This window comes from Hordeum vulgare, chromosome 1H, assembly GCF_904849725.1.
Source record: "Hordeum vulgare subsp. vulgare chromosome 1H, MorexV3_pseudomolecules_assembly, whole genome shotgun sequence".
Classification (NCBI taxonomy): Eukaryota; Viridiplantae; Streptophyta; class Magnoliopsida; order Poales; family Poaceae; genus Hordeum; species Hordeum vulgare.
This window is the reverse complement of record NC_058518.1, coordinates 443,866,265-443,886,840: the sequence shown is the minus strand read 5'-3', so window position 1 is coordinate 443,886,840 and position 20,576 is coordinate 443,866,265. Positions and strand designations below refer to the sequence as shown.

The window sequence follows — 20,576 nt, the reverse complement described above, 5'->3', positions numbered from 1 at the left end:
TTGGCAGTGAGGTTCAAACGATAAGATCTTCATAGAATATGTGGGATCCAATATGGGCATCCAGGTCCCGCTATTGGATATTGACCGAGGAGTCACTCGGGTCATGTCTACATAGTTCTCGAACCCGCAGGGTCTGCACACTTAAGGTTCGACGTTGTTTTATGCGTATTTGAGTTATATGGTTGGTTACCGAATGTTGTTCGGAGTCCCGGATAAGATCATGGACGTCACGAGGGTTTCCGGAATGGTCCGGAAATGAAGATTGATATATAGGATGACCTCATTTGATTACCGGAAGGTTTTCGGAGTTACCGGGAATGTACCGGGAATGACGAATGGGTTCCGGGTGTTCACCGGTGGGGGCAACCCACCCCGGGGAAGCCCATAGGCCTTGGGGGTGGCGCACCAGCCCTTAGTCGGCTGGTGGGACAGCCCAAGAAGGCCCTATGCGCCATAGGAAGAAAATCAAAGAGAAAAGGAAAGAAAAAGGAGGAGGTGGGAAAAAGGGGAAGGACTCCTCCTTCCAAACCTAGTTGGATTCGGTTTGTAAGGGGAGGACTCCCCCCTTGGCTCGGCCGACCCCCTTGGGGGTCCTTGGACCCCAAGGCAAGGCTCCTCCTCTTCCCCCTATATATACGGAGGTTTTAGGGCTGATTTGAGACAACTTTGCCACGGCAGCCGGACCACATATCTCCACGGTTTTACCTCTAGATCGCATTTCTGCGGAGCTCGGGCGGAGCCCTGCTGAGATTAGATCGCCACCAACCTCCGGAGCGCCGTCACGCTGCCGGAGAACTCATCTACCTCTCCGTCTCTCTTGCTAGATCAAGAAGGCCGAGATCATCGTCGAGCTGTACGTGTGCTGAACGCGGAGGTGCCGTCCGTTCGGCACTAGATCGTGGGACGGATCGTGGGACGGTTCGCGTGGCGGATCGAGGGACGTGAGGACATTCCACTACATCAACCGCGTTTTCTTAACGCTTCTGCTCTGCGATCTACAAGGGTACGTAGATCGAGTATCCCCTCTCGTAGATGGACATCACCATGATAGGTCTTCGTGCGCGTAGGAAATTTTTTGTTTCCCATGCGACGTTCCCCAACAGTATAAACACAACGATATCAAAATACTCATGTTATCACATGAGACAGCTGGCACCTGCAACTAGCAAAGCTATTCATTAGAAGTTGAGCAAGCCTACTTAGCCAAACACCATAGCTAGGAGGGGAAGGTGTTTGGGTTTCATGGCAATGACATGTGGCATTTTTATCAAGTGGTAGGCAGCGAGCATATATCGAAGGAAACGTGATTCTAAGCATAACAAAGCTAGATACGGTATCAAGGTCACGGTCATCTTGCCTATGAATTCTTCAGCTTGGAACTGCTCTTGATCTTCCTGCACATACTCTCGAGAATCCACCTACTCGCTCTCCGATCCCGATGCTACCCAAGATAAAATAGCAGCCAATGAACACCAACACAACATGATGCAACAACCAATATGATGCATGAGTGAAGAAGGAAGCATGCATCACTATTCTAGTCACTTTCATATGCATTAGTTGAGTTAATAGAATTCTGGACAGAACCTCATATTAAGTTATCTTGACATGCATGATGATGGCATGAACATGTGCATCACGAGAAAACGAAGCAAAAACATATAAAGAACGTAGAGAACGGAGTTACGGATCAACCAAAAACTACAAAACAAGGTATGGAGACCTACGATTCAAATCCACCACAAGCACACTCCAATGGCACTCTCCTGGTATTACCAGGTTGCCACATGATCAAACAATCAAATACAAGTGGGGTGGTGCATGGAAACACACCACACCAACAACAATGCCCCCACAAGCTTCAAATCAACTAAAACATGCAATCTGTTTTTAACAGCATCATAGCAGTTTGTCCACAAGATTTAATGTATCTACAGCCACCCAAATGAGCCAAACAAGATATGAGGCAAAAGCCATTCAAAAGCTCTACAAGCCTGTGCAAGAAGTTTATACATAGGAGTCACACATGAGAAGATCTATGGACACAAACTTGGACAAAAATAACAGATTCTGGGACTTAGTGAAAATCTCAGATTTTCACCAGCTGCTTATGCTCTCAAGCATTTTGGCAGCCTCCAAAATGATATCTACAGAAAGTGAAAAAGCATGAAATTTAACAGGGATCTAGACAAACACAAAATCTCACAAACTTTAGTTTGTCGCATGGGATGATTCCCAACACATGAGCTTGTGCAACCAAAACAACAAGGGAAGAAAATAACAACAGATTCTCAGACTTAGTGAAAATAGTGAAAATCTCAGATTTTCACAAGCTGTCAGTTTCAGCCAAGTGTCAACTTTGACAAGGCACAACAAGTGCATACAGATTCCTATGAATAAAACAAAGACCCCATGTTGTAGAGCGGTTCACCCACTACTGCCACATCAAGGATTAATCCTCATAGGGTCAAAGCACCACATAATACTAAGCTCTAAACATGGCATCAGGACAGAAAATAACAATTTTTATGAAGTGCTCCAAAGTGAAATATGATTACACCAATGGATTCCTGGGATAATTCTACCCCAAATCCATATGTCATACATGGGTACTTGCATGTAACATCAAGGTTCAAAGCTAGCTCGAGAATAACAACAAGAATCACATGAGCTTCAATTGTTTACTAGTCACATGTAAAAGTTGTCCTATGCATCATCTACACATGCACTTGCACTAGGGCAAGATCAAACTAACTAAGAATAGCATCACATACATAATAACCACAAGTGTGATGTGTTCATCCACACATACACACTCAGGTGCTCACGCATACACATGCAAAAGAGCACACATAATCATGAGCACATCAACATACTCCTACACAGACACACAACAAGAATAGGTGCAACATGAGAGGCTATGCCCTCTTGCACAAGTGCATGTGCAACCTCATGCACACACACTCACTCACATGCACACACGAGCTCATGCGCACACACACACTCTCACACACATACACACACTCACATACACATGCACTAATATGCTCACACGTGCACACTAGGCATTAAAAGAAACAAAACACTCCCTGTTTTATTAAGAGACTAAACAGTAAAGAAAATGCAGCAAAAGAAAGAAAAGAAAAAAAATAACATAGTTGAAAAAAATAAGGGGAAGCCCTGGGTTTCGAACCCAAAACCTCCTGCAACTGATCAACACACGCACCACTGGGCTACCGCATCAAAGCTTACCACAAAGGGGGGCTTATGCAGGCTAAGCCCTCTCTGGCGCTGCCCTGCCTCTAGCAAAACAAAGAAAAGAAAAAGGGGCGTGTGCGGGGATCAAACCCATGACGCGCGGCGCTAGCGCACACTCGGTTGCCACTGCGCTGAGGTAAGTGATCTTACCAGAGAGGGAAAGCGTGCTCTTTTGAGCAGCCCCTCTGCCCTAGCGTACCACACCGGCGCTACCGGAATAGGGGAGGCGACCAGCGACACTACGACGACTAGACGACGGCTAAACGCTACAGGGGAGAAGAGGGAACCACGGGGGTTCCATCCCCGCCTAGATCTCACCAGGAGGTACACCACGACGGCGGCGCGAAGAACACCTACCTACTGCAACTGCTGCTGCTGCCGTGCTCTGCTTCTACTGCAACCGAACAAGGAAACCACGGCGACGAGCAATACCCTACGCCGCAGCTAGAGAGGGGAAGAGACGCTGCTCACCGAGAGGGAGGAGAGGAGAGGAACTCGTGCGCTCGAGATGAAGCAGAGCGACGAGCCGGTCTGAAGGAGCTCGCCGGAGAGGAGAGGAAGGTGCCGTTCGTCGTGAACATCTGGGAAGGAGCGATCGGCGCCGACTCTTCACGAAAATGGATCCCCACCGAGGTCCTCTTGCTCCTAGCAGGGTCGGGGAGGATGCGAGGGCGACGATCCGCCGGCGACGACCTCAACAGGGGCCTTCCATGGCAGAGGGGAGCTCGGGAGCGCCTCCTGACGGCGCCAGGGAGAGAGAGGAGGGAGGAGATGAGTTAGGGCTGCGAGGGAGGAGCTCCTGGCTGCTTATAACCTCAGGATGAGCGCTTAGAACCACCGGATCAAAGAGGGGAAGGAATCAATGGTGGTGGTGGCGTCGTGCACAATTAAGACATCGAGGAGGAAGAAGAGGGTCGCCGGGTGGGCTTGCGCGCGAGGGAAATAAGAAATGGGCCAGGGGTAGGAGGAAGCCAACCCACCTGGCGCCAAATAGTAAAACAAAAGGGGTTTTGCATTTTTAAAATATCACCTGCAAATAAAAATGGACACAACCACACATGGGTTTGAAGAAAACAAAATAAAAATGCCTAGGGCATAAGGGAATTATGCCCTATTTAAATAAAATATAAAACTAATTTTTGGAGTATTTAAATTATACTCAAAACAGAAATAAATAGGTTGTTTGTTGATAAACCCAATATGGTTTAAGTTCTAAAACCCCAACCACAATACACCTCAAACACAAGGTAAAACTACAAAATGAACAACATTTTTAAAACAAGTTTTGAATATGAGCTCAAATAAATAGTGGAGAAGGAGTTTTGCAACCTAGTTTGAAAACATCATTGTTTGAAACCAAAGTTTTGCAATCACCACATCAACACACACACATAACACATTTGCACTCAACATGGATCCAACAACAACAACAACACAAAGGGAAAGACATGAATGCAATGAATGGCATGATGCAAAAGTGATGACATGAAATGACCACAAGAAATGATAACTCCATAGTATAGCAATCATGGTTCCAAATAGGAAAGGTTTCCAAATATGGCAAGGGTTACATCTGGGGCATTACATTCCATCCCCGAAGCTAGCGCAGGAAAAACTGCCGCTTGGCACTGCTACTACTGCGAGGAGCTGCCGCTGCTTCTACTGCTCGCGCTCCTACGGTGCGACTCCGATAGGGCATCGCGTCGACCAGCTACATGCGCTGACAGAGAGGGGGAGCAGGGGAGAATGGTGCACGGCTCACCTTGGGTCTAGGCGACGATCCGGCGCAGGAGAGGAGGGAGGGCGACGAGTCGGAGCAGAGGAGCTTGCTGGAAGAAGAGGAAGAAGCCGTCGTCGTGGACGTCGTGGAAGGAGTCCTCGTCATCCGGTTGCTACGGGAACGGAGCTTCCAAGGCCACCGCGTGCTCCTCGCGCTGACGAAGAGGAAGAGGAGGCCGATCTGCTGCTTGCTACCAGGCTCACCGAAGCCCATCCATGGTGTCGGCGTCGAAGGGTATCCCCTGATGGTGCGAGGAAGAGAGGAGGGAGAAAATGGAATGGGCTAGGGTTGGAGAGGGCGTCGAACTGCTTATATGGCCACGGGGGTCGAGCTCCAAGACGCAAGATCGAGGGAGGAGGAGATCGGCGGCTACGCTTCGGTCGTACAGGGTGACGTCATCGAGAGAAGGGAGACGGTCGTGCTACGGGCCGACGTTGGCGGCAGAATAGAAGAGGCCCGGGTAGGGAAGAGGGAGCTAGCCCACCTAGGCGCCTGATAAAACAGAGAGAGATAAAAAAAGGTTTTCCTTATTTATCAATACACAAAACAAAAACAAAATACCCAGAGCATCACAGTGTTTTAAAAATAAAAATAAGAACACCTAGGGCATGAGGGAATTATGCCCTATTTAACAAAAATATAATTCAGTTTTTTAGAGCAAATAAAATATACACCAAAACAAGAATTTAATAATAATGTTTTAATAAATACCACATGTTCCAAAGTGATATTCCACAATGAGAGTACCCCTCAATCACAATTAATCTCCTCTAATTAACTAACAATTTTAAAACAGGTTTAAACAAAGTTAAATCATAAGTTCAAATATTAATGGAGAAGGGGGTTTTGAAACCTTGTTTGAAACACCACTGTTTTGAAAACACCACAACATCAACACAAGCACACTAGCAATCATAATCACATCGGCAGTCATGATTATCAACACAATGGGATTGCCAAGATGCAAGATGAAGACACAAAATGAAGCCACATGAAATGATAACTCTTATAACATCCATAACATGGTACTCCAAAATAGGAAAGGTCCAAATATGGCAAGGATTACATTTGGGGTGTTACAAGTGGGAACGGAGGTGGGGCACCATCGGAGTGGGTCGTCGGAGGGGCCGGAGGGGACCGACTGGGGAGAGGGAGGGGGCGTCAGTGGAGTGGCCCGCCCGCGGGGAGGAAGGGGGCGTCGACGGAGTAGGTAGCCCGTGGGGAGCGAGGGGACCGGCCGGGGGAGGGACGGGGGGTGGGGCGGCGACGGCGGTGGGGGGTGGCGGCTTGCGAACCCTAGAGCACAGAGATGAGAGCGGGCCTGCTGCTCGCGCGAGGTCGAGTGCGGGAGCGAGAGCAACCCCGTTTTTTTCCTTGACCACTCGGTGGCAGTTTTGGCGTAATAACATCAAACAACAAACACATTTCAGTATACCCTTTCGGGTCACTTGCCGGAAGCTGATTTGACCCAACTTTTTTTCATTACACTAGAACGGAAGGTGAAAATAAGCTAAGCTAACTTTTTCAGAACGAGTTCTTTTCAGCTTCTGCCTTAGTTTTTATCCACATCCATGCGGAACCCACGTGTCACTGTGGTTGAGATAAGCCACGTCAGTGGGGTCCTAATGTGAGAATTAAAATAAGTCACGGTGTAGTGCTTCGAACAAGCAATCTCTGATTATCATAATGCGTGCAAACCACCATGCTATAAGTCTGTTTGTGGTAGGTATATATATAGAGATGTACCGTTATTAGATCATGCAAACAACAACACTCAGCGAATTGTACACACTAACTTGGAGTCAAACCTAGGCATGGGCAGCCCAGCCTGGTGACCCAGCCTGAAAAACCCAAGCAGGGCTTTTATGTTTGGATTGGGTTCGGGTTTGAAAACTAGGCCTGATCAGTAATTCGTGTCCGTCTCGGGCTTGCAAAAATTGACATTTTATACAAAGGCCCGGCCCAGCCCAGCCCAACAAAATCCATCTTTTTAGTCTATTCGGGCCGGGCTCGGGCCTGAATATAGGATTTTTTGGTCGGGCCGGGTCAGTCTCGGGCTTGTTTTTTTCGGGTTTTCTAAAGCCCGACACGAAGCCCTACCCGGTCCGGGGTATGCCCAGGTTTAACTTGGACTTCCAAACTGGACAAACCAACCGTACTAGACTAGCACGAAAGGTTTCAAAATTTGAAATGGCAAAAAATTACTCACCCTCGAAATGTTTGAAATTTCGTAATTTTTTCGAACAAATCACCTTTGCTTGATTTAGAATAAACTTTAAATTTTAAAACCTAAATAAATAATTTATAGTGTAGAATGTATGTACATAAATTCTTTCTAACAAAAAAGGCTTGAATTTGAATTTTAAAATCTAGGAAATATAGTTCAGAATGAATGTACGTATATTTTCAAACAAATCAATGCTTTTTTGAATTCGAATAATTTAACTTTAAAAAGCACAATAAAAAAAAATAGAGTTCAGAATGAATGTACATAAATTCTTCCGAGCAAATCAACCAAAATATTCATTTAATTTCGAATAATTTCAAATTTGAAAATCTAGATAAAAGGACATATAATTCAGAATGAGTGTACATGCTTTTGGAAAAAGCCAACATTTTTTTGAATTCAAATCATTTTAAGTTAAAAATTTAGATAAAAGAAAATATAGTTCGGAATGAATGTACATAAATTCTTGCGGAATAATCATTTTTTTAAATTCAAATCATTTTAAATTTTAAAATTTCGATAAAAGAAAATATAGTTCATAATGTATGCACGCCATTTTTTCGGTCAAAATATATGATTGAATTCAAATGACTTTAAATTTAATAATCTAGACATTTGCTTGAATTTTGAATTCAAATTATTATTTTTGGACAAACAACAAAATCCTTGCTTGAATGTTTTTGGTATATACATTCTGAGCTTTATTTCCTTTATCCGAATATGCAAATTAAAAATTATCATAATTCAAACAAAAGTGTCGTTCATTTGTTCAAAACAGATCGTGCTCTTTGAATTGGGGCTTTCCTTTTTTTCGTTCTGGTTTCTATTTAATTCGTATGGTTCCATGTTACATAAATTGAATTGTGCTTTTAACCACAAACGTTAGTTGGTGGCGCGGTGGATCCTGTCAAGGGCCGGCGGAAGGGCTCCGTTTTTAGTCATTTATTTCAACTTTGTTAGAGTTTGTGTCCTATTCAGGAAAAGAAGACGGCCGCGGCTCTCTGAAGATGGAATAAAGGTCTTTCCATCTAGCCTCGATCCATCAATGCACCTAGTATCATTGGTGGACGTGTGGAGCTGTGTCTCCAACGGATCTATCTTTGGTGGATTTGCTCGGATCTCGACGTTGTTCATCTACTTTTGCGTGCCTTCGGATTGGGTCCTTTCGATCTACGTTATTCTTCATCGACAACGGTTGCTGTTTTGGTGCGCTCGTCCTACACGATCTTATCGTAACGACTTCCCGACTGTCTACTACACAAAGTTGTGTCCGACTCCGAGATGGAGGGGCGATGATAGCGGCGCATATTCGGCTCGCTTCAGTGCTGGTAGCAGTCGCTAGGTGGTCTACGGATCTGGATGTAATTTTTATTATTTTTAATATTCGTTATACTGTTATGATTGAAGATGAATAGATCGAAAAGTTTCTCGCAAAAAAATAAAAATAAAATTGGTCCAGCGGTTGTCTATGCTAGGCGAGTAGCGGCAGGACGTATGCTAGATAGACTCGCACCAAAGCTCCATTGTTTTTTATTTTATTTGAGGATTTTCTGCATAAATAAATATAATGCGAGGGTGCTCTTTAAAAATAAACTCTGTGAGCTGATTATGCACATCCTTAGAGCCTCTTTGGGACTGTTCTGCTCCTTAATATTCAGTTCTGCTCTAGAAAAGACAAGTCAAATACGGTAGCTTCACGATATGCTGGTCCGTAAAAAAAAACTAAAATCTGGGGTGCAACTTTAAAGTTTTTATGAAGCTCATCACAAGGTGCTCCAAAATTCTCCAGAAGCTGGAGTTGGGGGAAAATTACCCACCACTGCCACCAGTAAGTGGATATGTGATAGCGTGGATTATTAGGGATGATAGACTACTCATACCAATAAGGAATTTCTTCTTTTCCGGGAGCCCATTCGACTTGATCTCGGGTGCGCATGACTGAGGACAAAGTGCGCAGAAAAGACTAGTATTGATGTGTGGGGCCAGTCTAGATCCCGCCAGCAGTAACGACCGCCGGCGGGTGTGTTGGTTCTCTGAGTGGTGGTGTATGTGATAGCCTGGCTTATTAGGGATGATAGACTACTCATATAAGGAATTCCTTTTTTTCGGGAGTCAATTCGTAGAAAAGACTAATATTGATATGTGGGGCCAGTCTAGATCCCGCCAGGAATAACGATCGCCGGCGGGTGTGTCCGGGGCGTTACAGGATACCCCTTCATTTTCCCTCCTCAACCAATCAAATAGATTCTTTTCACTAAATTTTCTATTCTTGAAGCTGGAGCTAGATGAAAGTCAAACATTCTCTCAATAGTACTATAGCTTTTGTATAAAACTGCTTCAAAATGAATTTGATAAAGTGAAGCTGTTTTTGGTGAATTGAAGCAGTCTCAAACAAGCCCTTAGCCACTTTTTCTTTTGCAGTGAAGCTCGCGAGTTTATTACTTCAAAAGTATGCGGTTACAATCTGCTCGAAGGCAGTCAACTAGGAACTCTGGGCAAACAGAGATCCAACTGGGTGTTTCATTTAGTGTACAAGCAAGCTTAGCACACCGATCGGTAGGAATATTACAGTCTCTCTCAACATGAGTAACCGAAAGGGAGACAAAACTAGCTACTAATTCCCCCAGATTCTTCAAGATAGGCGCGACAACCGATCGCGTGTTGCTGCGCGAATTCCAGAGGTCGACAAGCTCCATGCAGTCTACCTCGATCACGATGTGTGAACAACACCGAAGCTGGGCAAAGATCACGCCCTCCCTGAGATCAAGCAATTCAATCGTAAAAAGCATGTGAGACCCCTGCAGGGGCTTGCTCCAAGCGCCCGGAAATGCGAGATCAGAACGAGCGACCCCGCCCGCCCCACCCCTTGGCACATTCATAGATGTTTGCACCGTCAGTGTTAATTATCACCCACCCCGGCTCCGGCGGCCTCCAGCACTGTCCTGGCAAGCCCCTCCTTGCTTGCGCCGGAAGTTCCAACAAAGAATGAGTCTTATGTGTTAGATCCGATGTGGATCGGATGTGACGAACACTTACAGTAGTTGTATGTAGATTCGGTGTATTACCTTGTCCTGCACTTGAGGTGCTTCCGCCGGTGTTCATGATGAGATGGTGACGGCGACGATGACAGAGAGATCGAGAGGTGGAGGTGGTGCTTCCCGTGAGCTCCACACTAACCCTAGATCGGAAAAGAGTGTCGATGGAATTTGTGGCGACAGTGAACTTCATCATTCGTGCCCTGGTCCCTACCTCTGTTAATATAGCGCGGGTCAGAGAAACCCACCAACGATAATAGATTGGACGCTTGGATCAGGGATCCGGTGGACCGTTGGGCCCACACGGGAGAGATACAACCTAACATTATGGACCCATTTAATTGCGTGCACTAGATTGTACCCCTCCTCATCATGTGTCCATCTGTTTCTAGAGGACCAAATCGAGTACATAATAGTGATTATCTTGCATCTAACAATCGCCCCCAACACGTTGGCCTGCCACACATGCACGGGATACAACCTGATAGAGTAGAAATCATCGTATATGAACAAGAAAACAGGTTAGAGCATCTAGCTTGACCCTTAAAACCACATACCGTAAAACTAAAATAAGGATTGAAAAAGGTATTCTAAAGATTTATTTTCACTATGGTTGAATAGATACTATGAAAACGAACCTAAAATTAAATTTCTTCCGCAGTCGTCCGTGCCCAGCCCCGCCGGCCGCGCCCCGTCGTCCTCTGCGCCTTGCTCCATTGCCGTCTATGTCCGCTGAGCCGTGCCCCTTTGCTGGCAGCACCGAGAGGATTCTGACAACCAGGTTGAGGTCACGAGAGGCCACAACGAGGTCGAGCTCGTCCAATTCAAGCCAACGGCGATTGATTCCGGCGTCCAGCGACCATTTTTAGTGTGCGGTGATGAATTTCGCGAGTTTCACGTGGGTTCCGGTAAATTCCACGACGACGTGTTTGCTTCAACGAGGTTTGACTCGTATATGGGACACCCTCGATTCAGCCTTTCAACCTTTAAATATAATGGTCTTGGATGTGGATATTTGTGCCCTTTAAAAAGATTATGGGTTGCACCACTTTTACGTATCTGTTTCGCACATTTTTTCGACGAAAATCTTAGAACGCAAAAACTATAAGGTTTGACTGTTCTTAAGGAGTGTGCTAGTGATCTTTTAGATGAATAGAAACACATATTTTACAAGTTTATGCATCAAACTGATTTCACATACAAGTTCTAAGACTCAGAGTGTATTTACCTGTATTGTTTTGCTACTTGGAAAGTTGGTTGAGTTTTAATTTATTTCTAAGGGCATGTAAAATTATGTTGACTCAGCTATGTGTTAAAACTGCCACGTTACATATTTAGTGAGGTGGAAAAAGAAAGGGGGGGGGGGAAGAGACTGTCTGCAATTTGGCAGACTCTCGATAGCCATGAAAATTGCTAGCCACCGACGACCGGTTTGCCGCACAGGTGTGTGAGCATTGTAGATTACGTGCTATAGAAACCCAAACTGATAATTTATTTTATTTCTTTCTGTCAAGGCAGTTTACATTACAGGCGGCTCGATAGGGAGGCCTGTTTAAACTTTATGTTTCAATCAGTAGATGACATGGACATATGATACAGACGACAGCTGTCTAAACCAACGCACATGCCCTAAGCACATAGGAGTATTTATCTATTTGTATCCAGTGTCACTTTTGCTCAGGTTAATTAATTTGATTAAGAAGCATCATCTAAACATGAGATTTACATTTTGCCATCACCGATATAGTACAAAAAAGCAACGTGGCTGCACCGTTCTTTTTTGGAGATAATGCAACAGTTTTTGTTCTTTGACATAAACGTGGTTACAACAGTTAGTACTACTGGCGTTAAGATTTGTTAGCTTAAAATTCACAGCGCTACAGTCTCTTAGATGTTGACGAAGGGCGTGCCGGTGATGAACTCGGTGGTGGCGAGCGCGACGAGGCCGAGCATAGCGAAGCGGCCGTTCCAGAGCTCGGCGTCGGCGCTCCAGAAGCCGCTCGACTTGCTCTCGACACTCTGGCCCTGCAGCAGCGGCACCAACGACGCTACGGAGAGCAACCCCGCGGTCACCAGGAACCAGCCCAGCCCGGCGCCGCTGCCGGCCTGGTCGAGGAGCCCCCCGCCGCGCGCCGCCTCGACGGAGAGTGCCGCCACGAAGCCCACCATGGCCAGCCGGCCGTTGATGCGCTCCGGCGCCGGGCCGCTGAACGCGAGCGCGTCCCAGACCGAGGGGTTAGCCTTCTTGGTCATGGGCTTGGGTGCCGCCGGGATCGGGGTCGGGGCCGGGCTCATGCTCGGGGAGGAGGTCGATGCGCTCGTTGTCTCCTTGGTCGAGTCCATGTCAGGCTGCACATACACAAACATATCTCACGTTGAGATCGAGTCTCCAACTAACCAACATGCAAAACAGTCGACGTGAAAGCTCACCTCGGTCTGGGCCCTGACGACGAGGGCGCGCCGGCGCGGGGCCGCCACTGGAGAGCGGGCGGCGGACCGGCCAACGACGGCGAAGGAACTCAAAGCCACCATGGTCGCCATTACTCAAGGCAGAGAGTAGAAAAGCTAACGTACGAAAAGAACTGAGAAGTTGGTGCTGGCTTAATCGATGGGCGATGACACTTGGCTAATGTTGTTTCGCTGTGTCTCTGTGAGCGAGTGGCTGCTGCTTTTTTATAGCGGCCGTGAGGAGGTCGCCGGTGGACGCGGCCGTGGCCACGTGAACGCCGTGCAAGAGCTGTACGTGGAGGGAGGGTGGCGGCGGGCTCACATCGACGTGTACATCTAGGGCGCCATAACTCGCTCTCGCCAAAAAGTGCTCTCACCCAAAACCGAACCCAGCGTGTTTGTGGTAGGAGCGTACGCGCACGATGTACTGCAGGCGAGGGCGCGCCCCAAGTCTAAAGCTGGTCATAGTGGGGAGTATCATATAATAGTATCATGCATATGATACTACTAGCAAATATGTCCGTGCGTTGCAATGGGAGACAAAAAGAATTATGCGTTAATTAAATAAATATGACTCAATACTCTGACATAAAAATATCTTCTATTTTAACACGGTGGCTCACCATGTTGTCATTTATTTTTCTTTCCTCGATGATGATGGTTACGATGTTCACGTGATCGCAATGCATTTAACGTGGTAAATACCAATGCTATGAGCTTACCACTGCACACCCCACCTTTCATTATGTTGCGCAAGGAAATGTTTACAACTTTAAAAACAAATATCATCGATCATGAACTACTTCCAACGCATAGACATATAAATACTTTCATAATACTACTCAAATCCTAGACATAAAAGTTTATTGAATCGGTGAACGGGTTTCCGAATCGACATTTAAAAAAAAAACTAGATTTTTTTTGAAAATGTACCGTACATTATATTTTTACAAACATTTTTTGAATTGATGAACAATTTTTAACTCAGCAAACATTTTTTGAACATACGAGCTTTTTGGGAACAAATTTGAAAATTGATTTTCTTAATTTATATGAATATTTTCTAAAGTTTCATGGACATTTTTTCATATTTCTGAATATGTTTTGAATACACTATAATTTTTTCAAAATCCTGAACATGATTTTATTTCCTAACCATTTTTCCCAGATCGCGGTTAGTTTTTATAATTTGCGTACAGATTGGCAAAAACCACCAATTTTTTTAAATCCCAAAAAAATTATGATTTTGTTAATTTTTTTGAATTCACGTATATTTTAAGATTTCTCAAACATGTTTTGAAAAGTCACAACTTTTGAAATTTGAATATTCCGAACTGGTTTAAAGATGGAAGAAAACAGAATGAGGAAAAAAAGAAAAAACCAAATAAAAAAAAATAGCAAAGCAAGCTAGGCATATGTGAGGGAGGACTTACGTGAGAAAAGGTTTGAAAATTGATATTCTTAATTTATGTGAATATTTTCTAAAGTTTCATGGACTTTTTTTTTCATATTCCTGAATATGTTTTGAATACACTATAATTTTTTCAAAATCCTGAACATGATTTTATTGCCTAACCATTTTTCCCAGATCGCGGTTATTTTTATAATTTGCGTACAGATTAGCGAAAACCACCAAATTTTTTAAATCCCCAAAAAAATTATGATTTTGTTAATTTTTTTTGAATTCACGTATATTTTAAAATTTCTCGAACATGTTTTGAAAACTCACAACTTTTAAAATTCCGAACTGGTTTAAAGATGGAAGAAAACAGAATGAGGAAAAAAAGACAAAAACCAAATAAAAAAATAGCAAAGCAAGCAGACATATGGGACAGGTTAGGACTTAGCCATCATGCTACGTACACATCTTTGAGTTTTTTTAGTATCACACATCATAAAAGAACAAAGCATACGCGATTTCGGAAAGGAAAAAAACTGAATTATTTTTTGACTTACAGGTGGCATGGTGGATAATTTATGCCAACTTCAGGGGTAATTTTAATGACGTACTACAGAAGCAATATGTGCTTTATTAATAGGTAAAGATTGTATGATACTACCTTCATAATGCATAGTATTATAAACTAGTATCATAAATGACCTCATTTATTAACACATGACACATAGTACATAACATTTAACATGTTATGGTATCTACCTATGTTACTCTAACCCCTCTCTCTTTATTAATTGTCTGCCACATCAGCATGTTTGTTAATCTCAAGTACATGATACAAACCTAAGTTACGCTCACTATGATCAGCCTGAACGAACTCCACAGGTGATCGAAGCTCAGCTAAATTCAAATATGACGCTACTCTCGTCGGTGTTGTGTTCCTCTGCTCGTGTTGTGTTTTCTTGGCCTTTTTTTCAGAGTCAACCTCAGAGATACTTCAACCGGTTGACCCAAGCACATGATCATTTTGTTCTTTTTTGTTTGTTTGGGTCGTCCGAGCGAACACCATTGTCCGCTTCGATGTTTGGGTCGGCGCATGCGTCCGACACTAACCCGATCCATTTTTATCGACATGTAAAAAAAGTATTTACAAAAATAATAATAATAAATAATTAAACATTAAAAGCCGGTCACTAAGGACGGTGAAAGTCCACGCGTCCTGATTACATTAATTAAAACATAAAAAAACCTAAACTAGGAGGCAGCCCTAGGCATCGGCGTCGTCGGGGCCGGTGAGGTCGACGAGCGTAGGCGCAGGGCCAACCCAGGGGAACACCGTGTTCTAGAGACGCAGCTGCATGCGCCTCCATCGTTTGCCCCGCCAGTGTGGGTTGTGCTCGTGGCGGTGGCAGGCAGCAACACGGGCGCGCTTGTCCTCCTCCATCTCCCGTCGTTCCTCCTCCGCCTCCTTCTCCAGCTCCATCAGCCGACGGCCTTCGGCGCGCTCCTGCTGCGTCTTCAAGTGCTCGAGGTAGACTTGATCCTGCTCCGGCGTCGTGCCCAGCCAGATGGGCGGCGCACTGACCCACTCGTGGACGCAGCCGATCCACTGGTAGACCCCCACGGCTCCGTGGGCTCGGTGTTCGGCGGAGGTGGCACGACGCAGTCGCCGGCAGCCGAAATCGTGATGGCCTCCGCGAGTCGCTGCTGGTACGACGCCTCCTCCTCATCGGCCTTGCGCCGCTCTTCCTCCTCGCTCTTGCGGAGCATAGCTGCCAGCGCCGCCTGGTAGGCGGCCTCAGCCTGCTAGTCGTCGTCGCTAACGACAAGGGGGGCGGCGGAGGGCCTCGCGGCTGCACGTCGTGCACGCCACGTCGGCGCTGCTCCTCGTGCTCGATCGCGAACCAGACCTCTGATACGTCTCCAACGTATCTATAATTTTTGATGGTTTCATGCTATTATCTTGTCAAACTTTGGATGTTTTGCATGCCTTTTATTTATTTTTTGGGACTAAGTTATTAATCCAGTGCCAAGTGCCAGTTCCTGTTATTTCCATGTTTTTGACCCCTTTCAGAGGAGATTTTGAAACGGAATCCAAACGGAAGAAAATCCCTGAATTTTTTTTTCTGGAACGAAAGAAGATCGGAGAGCTTGGGGGCCAAGCCAGAAGAGCCCACGGGCCCCACAAGCCCCCACCCCGTGGCCAGGGGGGTCGCGCCATGCAGGCTTGTGGGCCCCCTGGAGGTCCCCTGGCCTAGATCTTGCGCCTATAAACTCCCAAATATTCCCAAGAAAATCAGGGGAGCATCGTAATCGCTTTTCCGCTGCCGCAAGCTTCTGTCTTCGCAAGATCCCATCTGGGGCACGTCCTGGAGCCCTGTCGGAGGGGGGATTCGGACACGGAAGGCTTCTCCATCAACACCATGACCTCTCCGATGATGCGTGAGTAGTTTACCATAGACCTATGGGTCCATAGCTAGTAACTAGATGGCTTCTTCTCTCTCTTGGATCTTCAATACAAAGTTCTCCATGATATTCATGGAGATCTATCCGATGTAATCTTCTTTTGCGGTGTGTTTGTCGAGATCGATGAATTGTGGATTTATGATCAGATTATCTATGAATCTTATTTGAGTCTCTTCTGATCTCTCTTATGCATGATTTCATATCCTTGTAATTCTCTTCGAGTTGTGGGTTTTGTTTGGCCAACTAGATCTATGATTCTTGCAATGGGAGAAGTGCTTGGTTTTGTGTTCATACCGTGCGGTGACCTCACCCAGTGACAAAAGGGGCAGCGAGGCACGTATCGTGTTGTTGCCATCAAGGGTAAAAAGATGGGGTTTTCATCATTGGTTTGAGATTATCCCTCTACATCATGTCATCTTGTTTAAAGCGTTACTCTGTTCGTCATGAACTCAATACACTAGATGCATGCTGGATAGCGGTCAATATGTGGAGTAATAGTAGTAGATGCAGAAAGTATCGGTCTACTTGTCTCAAACGTGATGCCTATATGCTAGATCATTGCCTTAGATATCGTCATGACTGTGCGCGGTTCTATCAATTGCTCGACAGTAATTTGTTCACCCACCGTAATACTTGCTATTTTGAGAGAAGCCTCTAGTGAGCACTATGACCCCCAGGGTCTACTCCACACCATATTTTCAGCCTTACACTTTTTACTTTGTTGCACTTTCCGCCTCGAGATCTCACTTTGCAAACAATCATGAAGGGATTGACAACCCCTTTGAAGCGTTGGGTGCAATCTTGTTTGTGTTTGCGCAGGTACTTTGGACTTGACGAGGCCCTCCTTCTGGATTGATACCTTGGTTCTCAAACTGAGGGAAATACTTACTGCTCCTGTGCTGCATCACCCTTTCCTCTATAAGGGAAAAACCAACGCAAATCAGAGAAGTAACAAGAAGAATTCCTAAGCGCCAGGGAAGGACTTTTGTTGCCGTAGCAACCTCCCAGTGGGGGAGTCGGTCGCGTAGGCAGGGTTTTGCCGCTGCTCCGTCGACAGCACACGTCGACGGAGACTCACGTCCTCCGCGTGCAACCGCGCCGACCGCGACACGGCCGGCATCGGGCTCCTTCCCAGATCCAGATACCAGTGGTGCGGGAGGGTGACGTCGGGGTAAGGCAGCAGCACGCGGTGCTCCGAGAGCCACCGCGATTGGTGCACCAAAACGTTGACACGTTGGCGAGGCCGACGGAAAGACGCCGACGAGGAGATGGCGCAGGGCCTTGCCCTTGTTTTGATCGTCGACGAGGTGGCGAGATGGGGACAGATGGGTTATGGAAGCAGATGAGGCGGAACCCAGCACACGGGCGGATTAAAAAAGGTCGACCGCGGCCGCTCACGCATGGGCCCGAGGAGGGCGGTCGTCATTAATAATGTTGATCGTAGGTGGTTGGGGCGGACACCGTGAGGGCTCGCGCGCGTCCACTTCGCGCCACGCCGACACATTTCAGTCCCCAATTTGGACCGAAAATGGATGAGCGTGAACGCGAAGCGGATGCGTTTTGGCAATGGATCGACGCGTTGGGCCATCCATTTTGTCCACGCGGTCCTAAACGGACGACGACGAACGGAATGGATCGCCTCGTTGGAGTTGCTCTTACCGTCTTTTATTAACCAATACTCACTATGTTCCTAAATTAAATATGAGTATTTATAGAGGTTTTATTACGGACTACATACGGGTGTCACGAATAAATACTCGTAATGAAATACCAACTACATACAAACTTATATTTATAAATATTCTAGAGTATGGACCCACTCATTTTGCTTCGTATATATTCTGTAGTAGATTCTCTAGCAAGATTTATATTTAAGAACGGGGAAAGTATATAAGTGGTTTCAACCATGATCATGTCACGAATACAATCGAAAGAAAAAGAAAATCAAGTCTTACATAATTTATTGTAGCCCAAACCACACGGAAATCATTCTTAGAGGCGAGTAGCTCCTTGATCTCTTCGATGAGAGGGGCATGTCGGGATCTCACCAGCTCAGACCTCGAAGAATCCTGCATCACACCCTGGTTGTCCGTTTCGATGACAGTCTTTGGGGCGCCCACCTGCAAAGCAAGTTGGACACCTCTCCGACATGCTAACACTTATGTCTGTTCCAGGTGAGTGGTGATCGAAAAAAATACTTTCTTCGTTTCTAAATATAATTTTTTTAATGTCTCCAGGTCAGTGGCATTTCAATTTTTCCAAACTTATTTCAACTCTAGACTTTTTTGCGCTCAATATGCATAATTCGAAGCCATGTCATCAATTTTTAACCCTTTCTCATCTCATTTGCTATTTTTTCATGCATTTAATGATTTGTTTTGAGCTCAACGATCCTGAAACTGAAAAGCGCTATAAATGAACTCTGAAAAGGCTGAAACTTGGTATGGTATCATCATTTTACCCACATAACATGTGCCAAAAAGTTGGGAGGGTTACGGCAAAAACTGGATGCACTTCGTGTACAAACTCGACAATCTCTTTCAAAGTATCATGGTTTCGGACGAATACTCATCTCTTACAAAGGCATTCCATTTTTTAACTTATTTCAACTCCAGACTTTTTTTGTCCTCAATATGCATCATTCAAAGCCACATCATCAATTTTCAACCCTTTCTAGCCTCATTTTATATTTTCATGCATTTAATGATTTGTTTTGAGCTGAACGACTCTAAAATTGAGAAGTGCTACAAATGAACTCTGAAAAGGCCGAAACTTGGCATGATATCATCATTTCACCCCACATAGCATGTGCTAAAAAGTTGGAAGAGTTATGAAAAAACAGGATGCACTTCATGTACAAACTAAACAATCTCTTTCAAAGTATCAAAGTTTCGGACGAATACTCATCTCTTACAAAGACATTTCATTTTTTTAACTTATTTCAACTTCAGACATTTTTTACGCTCAATATGCATCATTCAAAGTCATGTCATCAATTTTCAAGACTTTCTGACCTCATTTGTTATTTTTCATGCATTTAATGATTTGTTTTGAGCTAAACGACCTTCAAATTGAAAAGCGCTACAAATGAACTCTCAAAAGGCTGAACCTTAGCGTGATATCATCATTTCAGCCACATAGCATGTGCTAAAAAGTTGAGAGGGTTAAGGAAAAATCTGGAACCTCGTGTATAAACTAGACAATCTCTTTTGAAGTATCACAGTTTCAAATGAATACTCATCTCTTATAAAGGTATTTCATTTTTTAAAACTTATTTCAACTCCACACTTTTTTTGCGCTCAATATGCATTATTCAAAGCGAGTCATCAATTTTCAACCATATCTCACCTCATTTGCTATTGTTCATGCATTTAATGATTTGTTTTGAGCTAAACGACACTGAAATTGAAAAGCGCTACAAACGAACTCTGAAAAGGCTGAAACTTGGCATGACATCATCATTTCACCCACGTAGAATGTGTGCTAAACAGTTGGAGGGTTACGGCAAAAACTAGATGCACTTCGTGTACAAACAGGACAATGTCTTTCGAAGTATCACGGTTTCGAACGAATACTTATCTCTTACAAGGGCATTTCATTTTTTAAACTTATTTTAACTCCAAACTTTTTTGCGCTCAATATGCATCATTCAAATACACATCATCAATTTTCAGCCCTTTCTGACCTCATTTGCTCTTTTCATGCATTTAATGATTTGTTTTGAGCTAAACGACCCTGAAATTGAAAATCGCTACAAATGAACTCTAAAAGGCTCAAACTTGGCATGGTTTCATCATTTCACCCACATAGCATGTGCTAAAATGTTGGGAGGGTTATGGCAAAAACTTGATGCACTTCATGTATAAACTAGACAATCTCTTTCGAAGTATGAGGATTTCAAACGAATACTCATCTCTTACAAAGGCATTTTAGTTTTTTAGCTTATTCAAACTCCAGACTTTTTTA

At 44.8% G+C, this 20,576-nt stretch overlaps 1 protein-coding gene across 1 annotated transcript; it reads right to left on the bottom strand.

Annotated features, from left to right (window-relative positions):
* Nucleotides 1-11,971: 11,971 nt before the first annotated feature.
* On the bottom strand, nt 11,972-12,947 carry LOC123443671 (high molecular mass early light-inducible protein HV58, chloroplastic-like). Its single transcript, XM_045120169.1, has 2 exons — nt 12,731-12,947; nt 11,972-12,649 (listed from the first exon to the last, which is right to left on the bottom strand). Exons 1-2 carry the CDS (start codon nt 12,839-12,841, stop codon nt 12,188-12,190), a joined length of 573 nt encoding a protein of 190 aa, XP_044976104.1. The 5' UTR covers nt 12,842-12,947; the 3' UTR covers nt 11,972-12,187.
* Between the last annotated feature and the right edge of the window lie 7,629 nt (nt 12,948-20,576).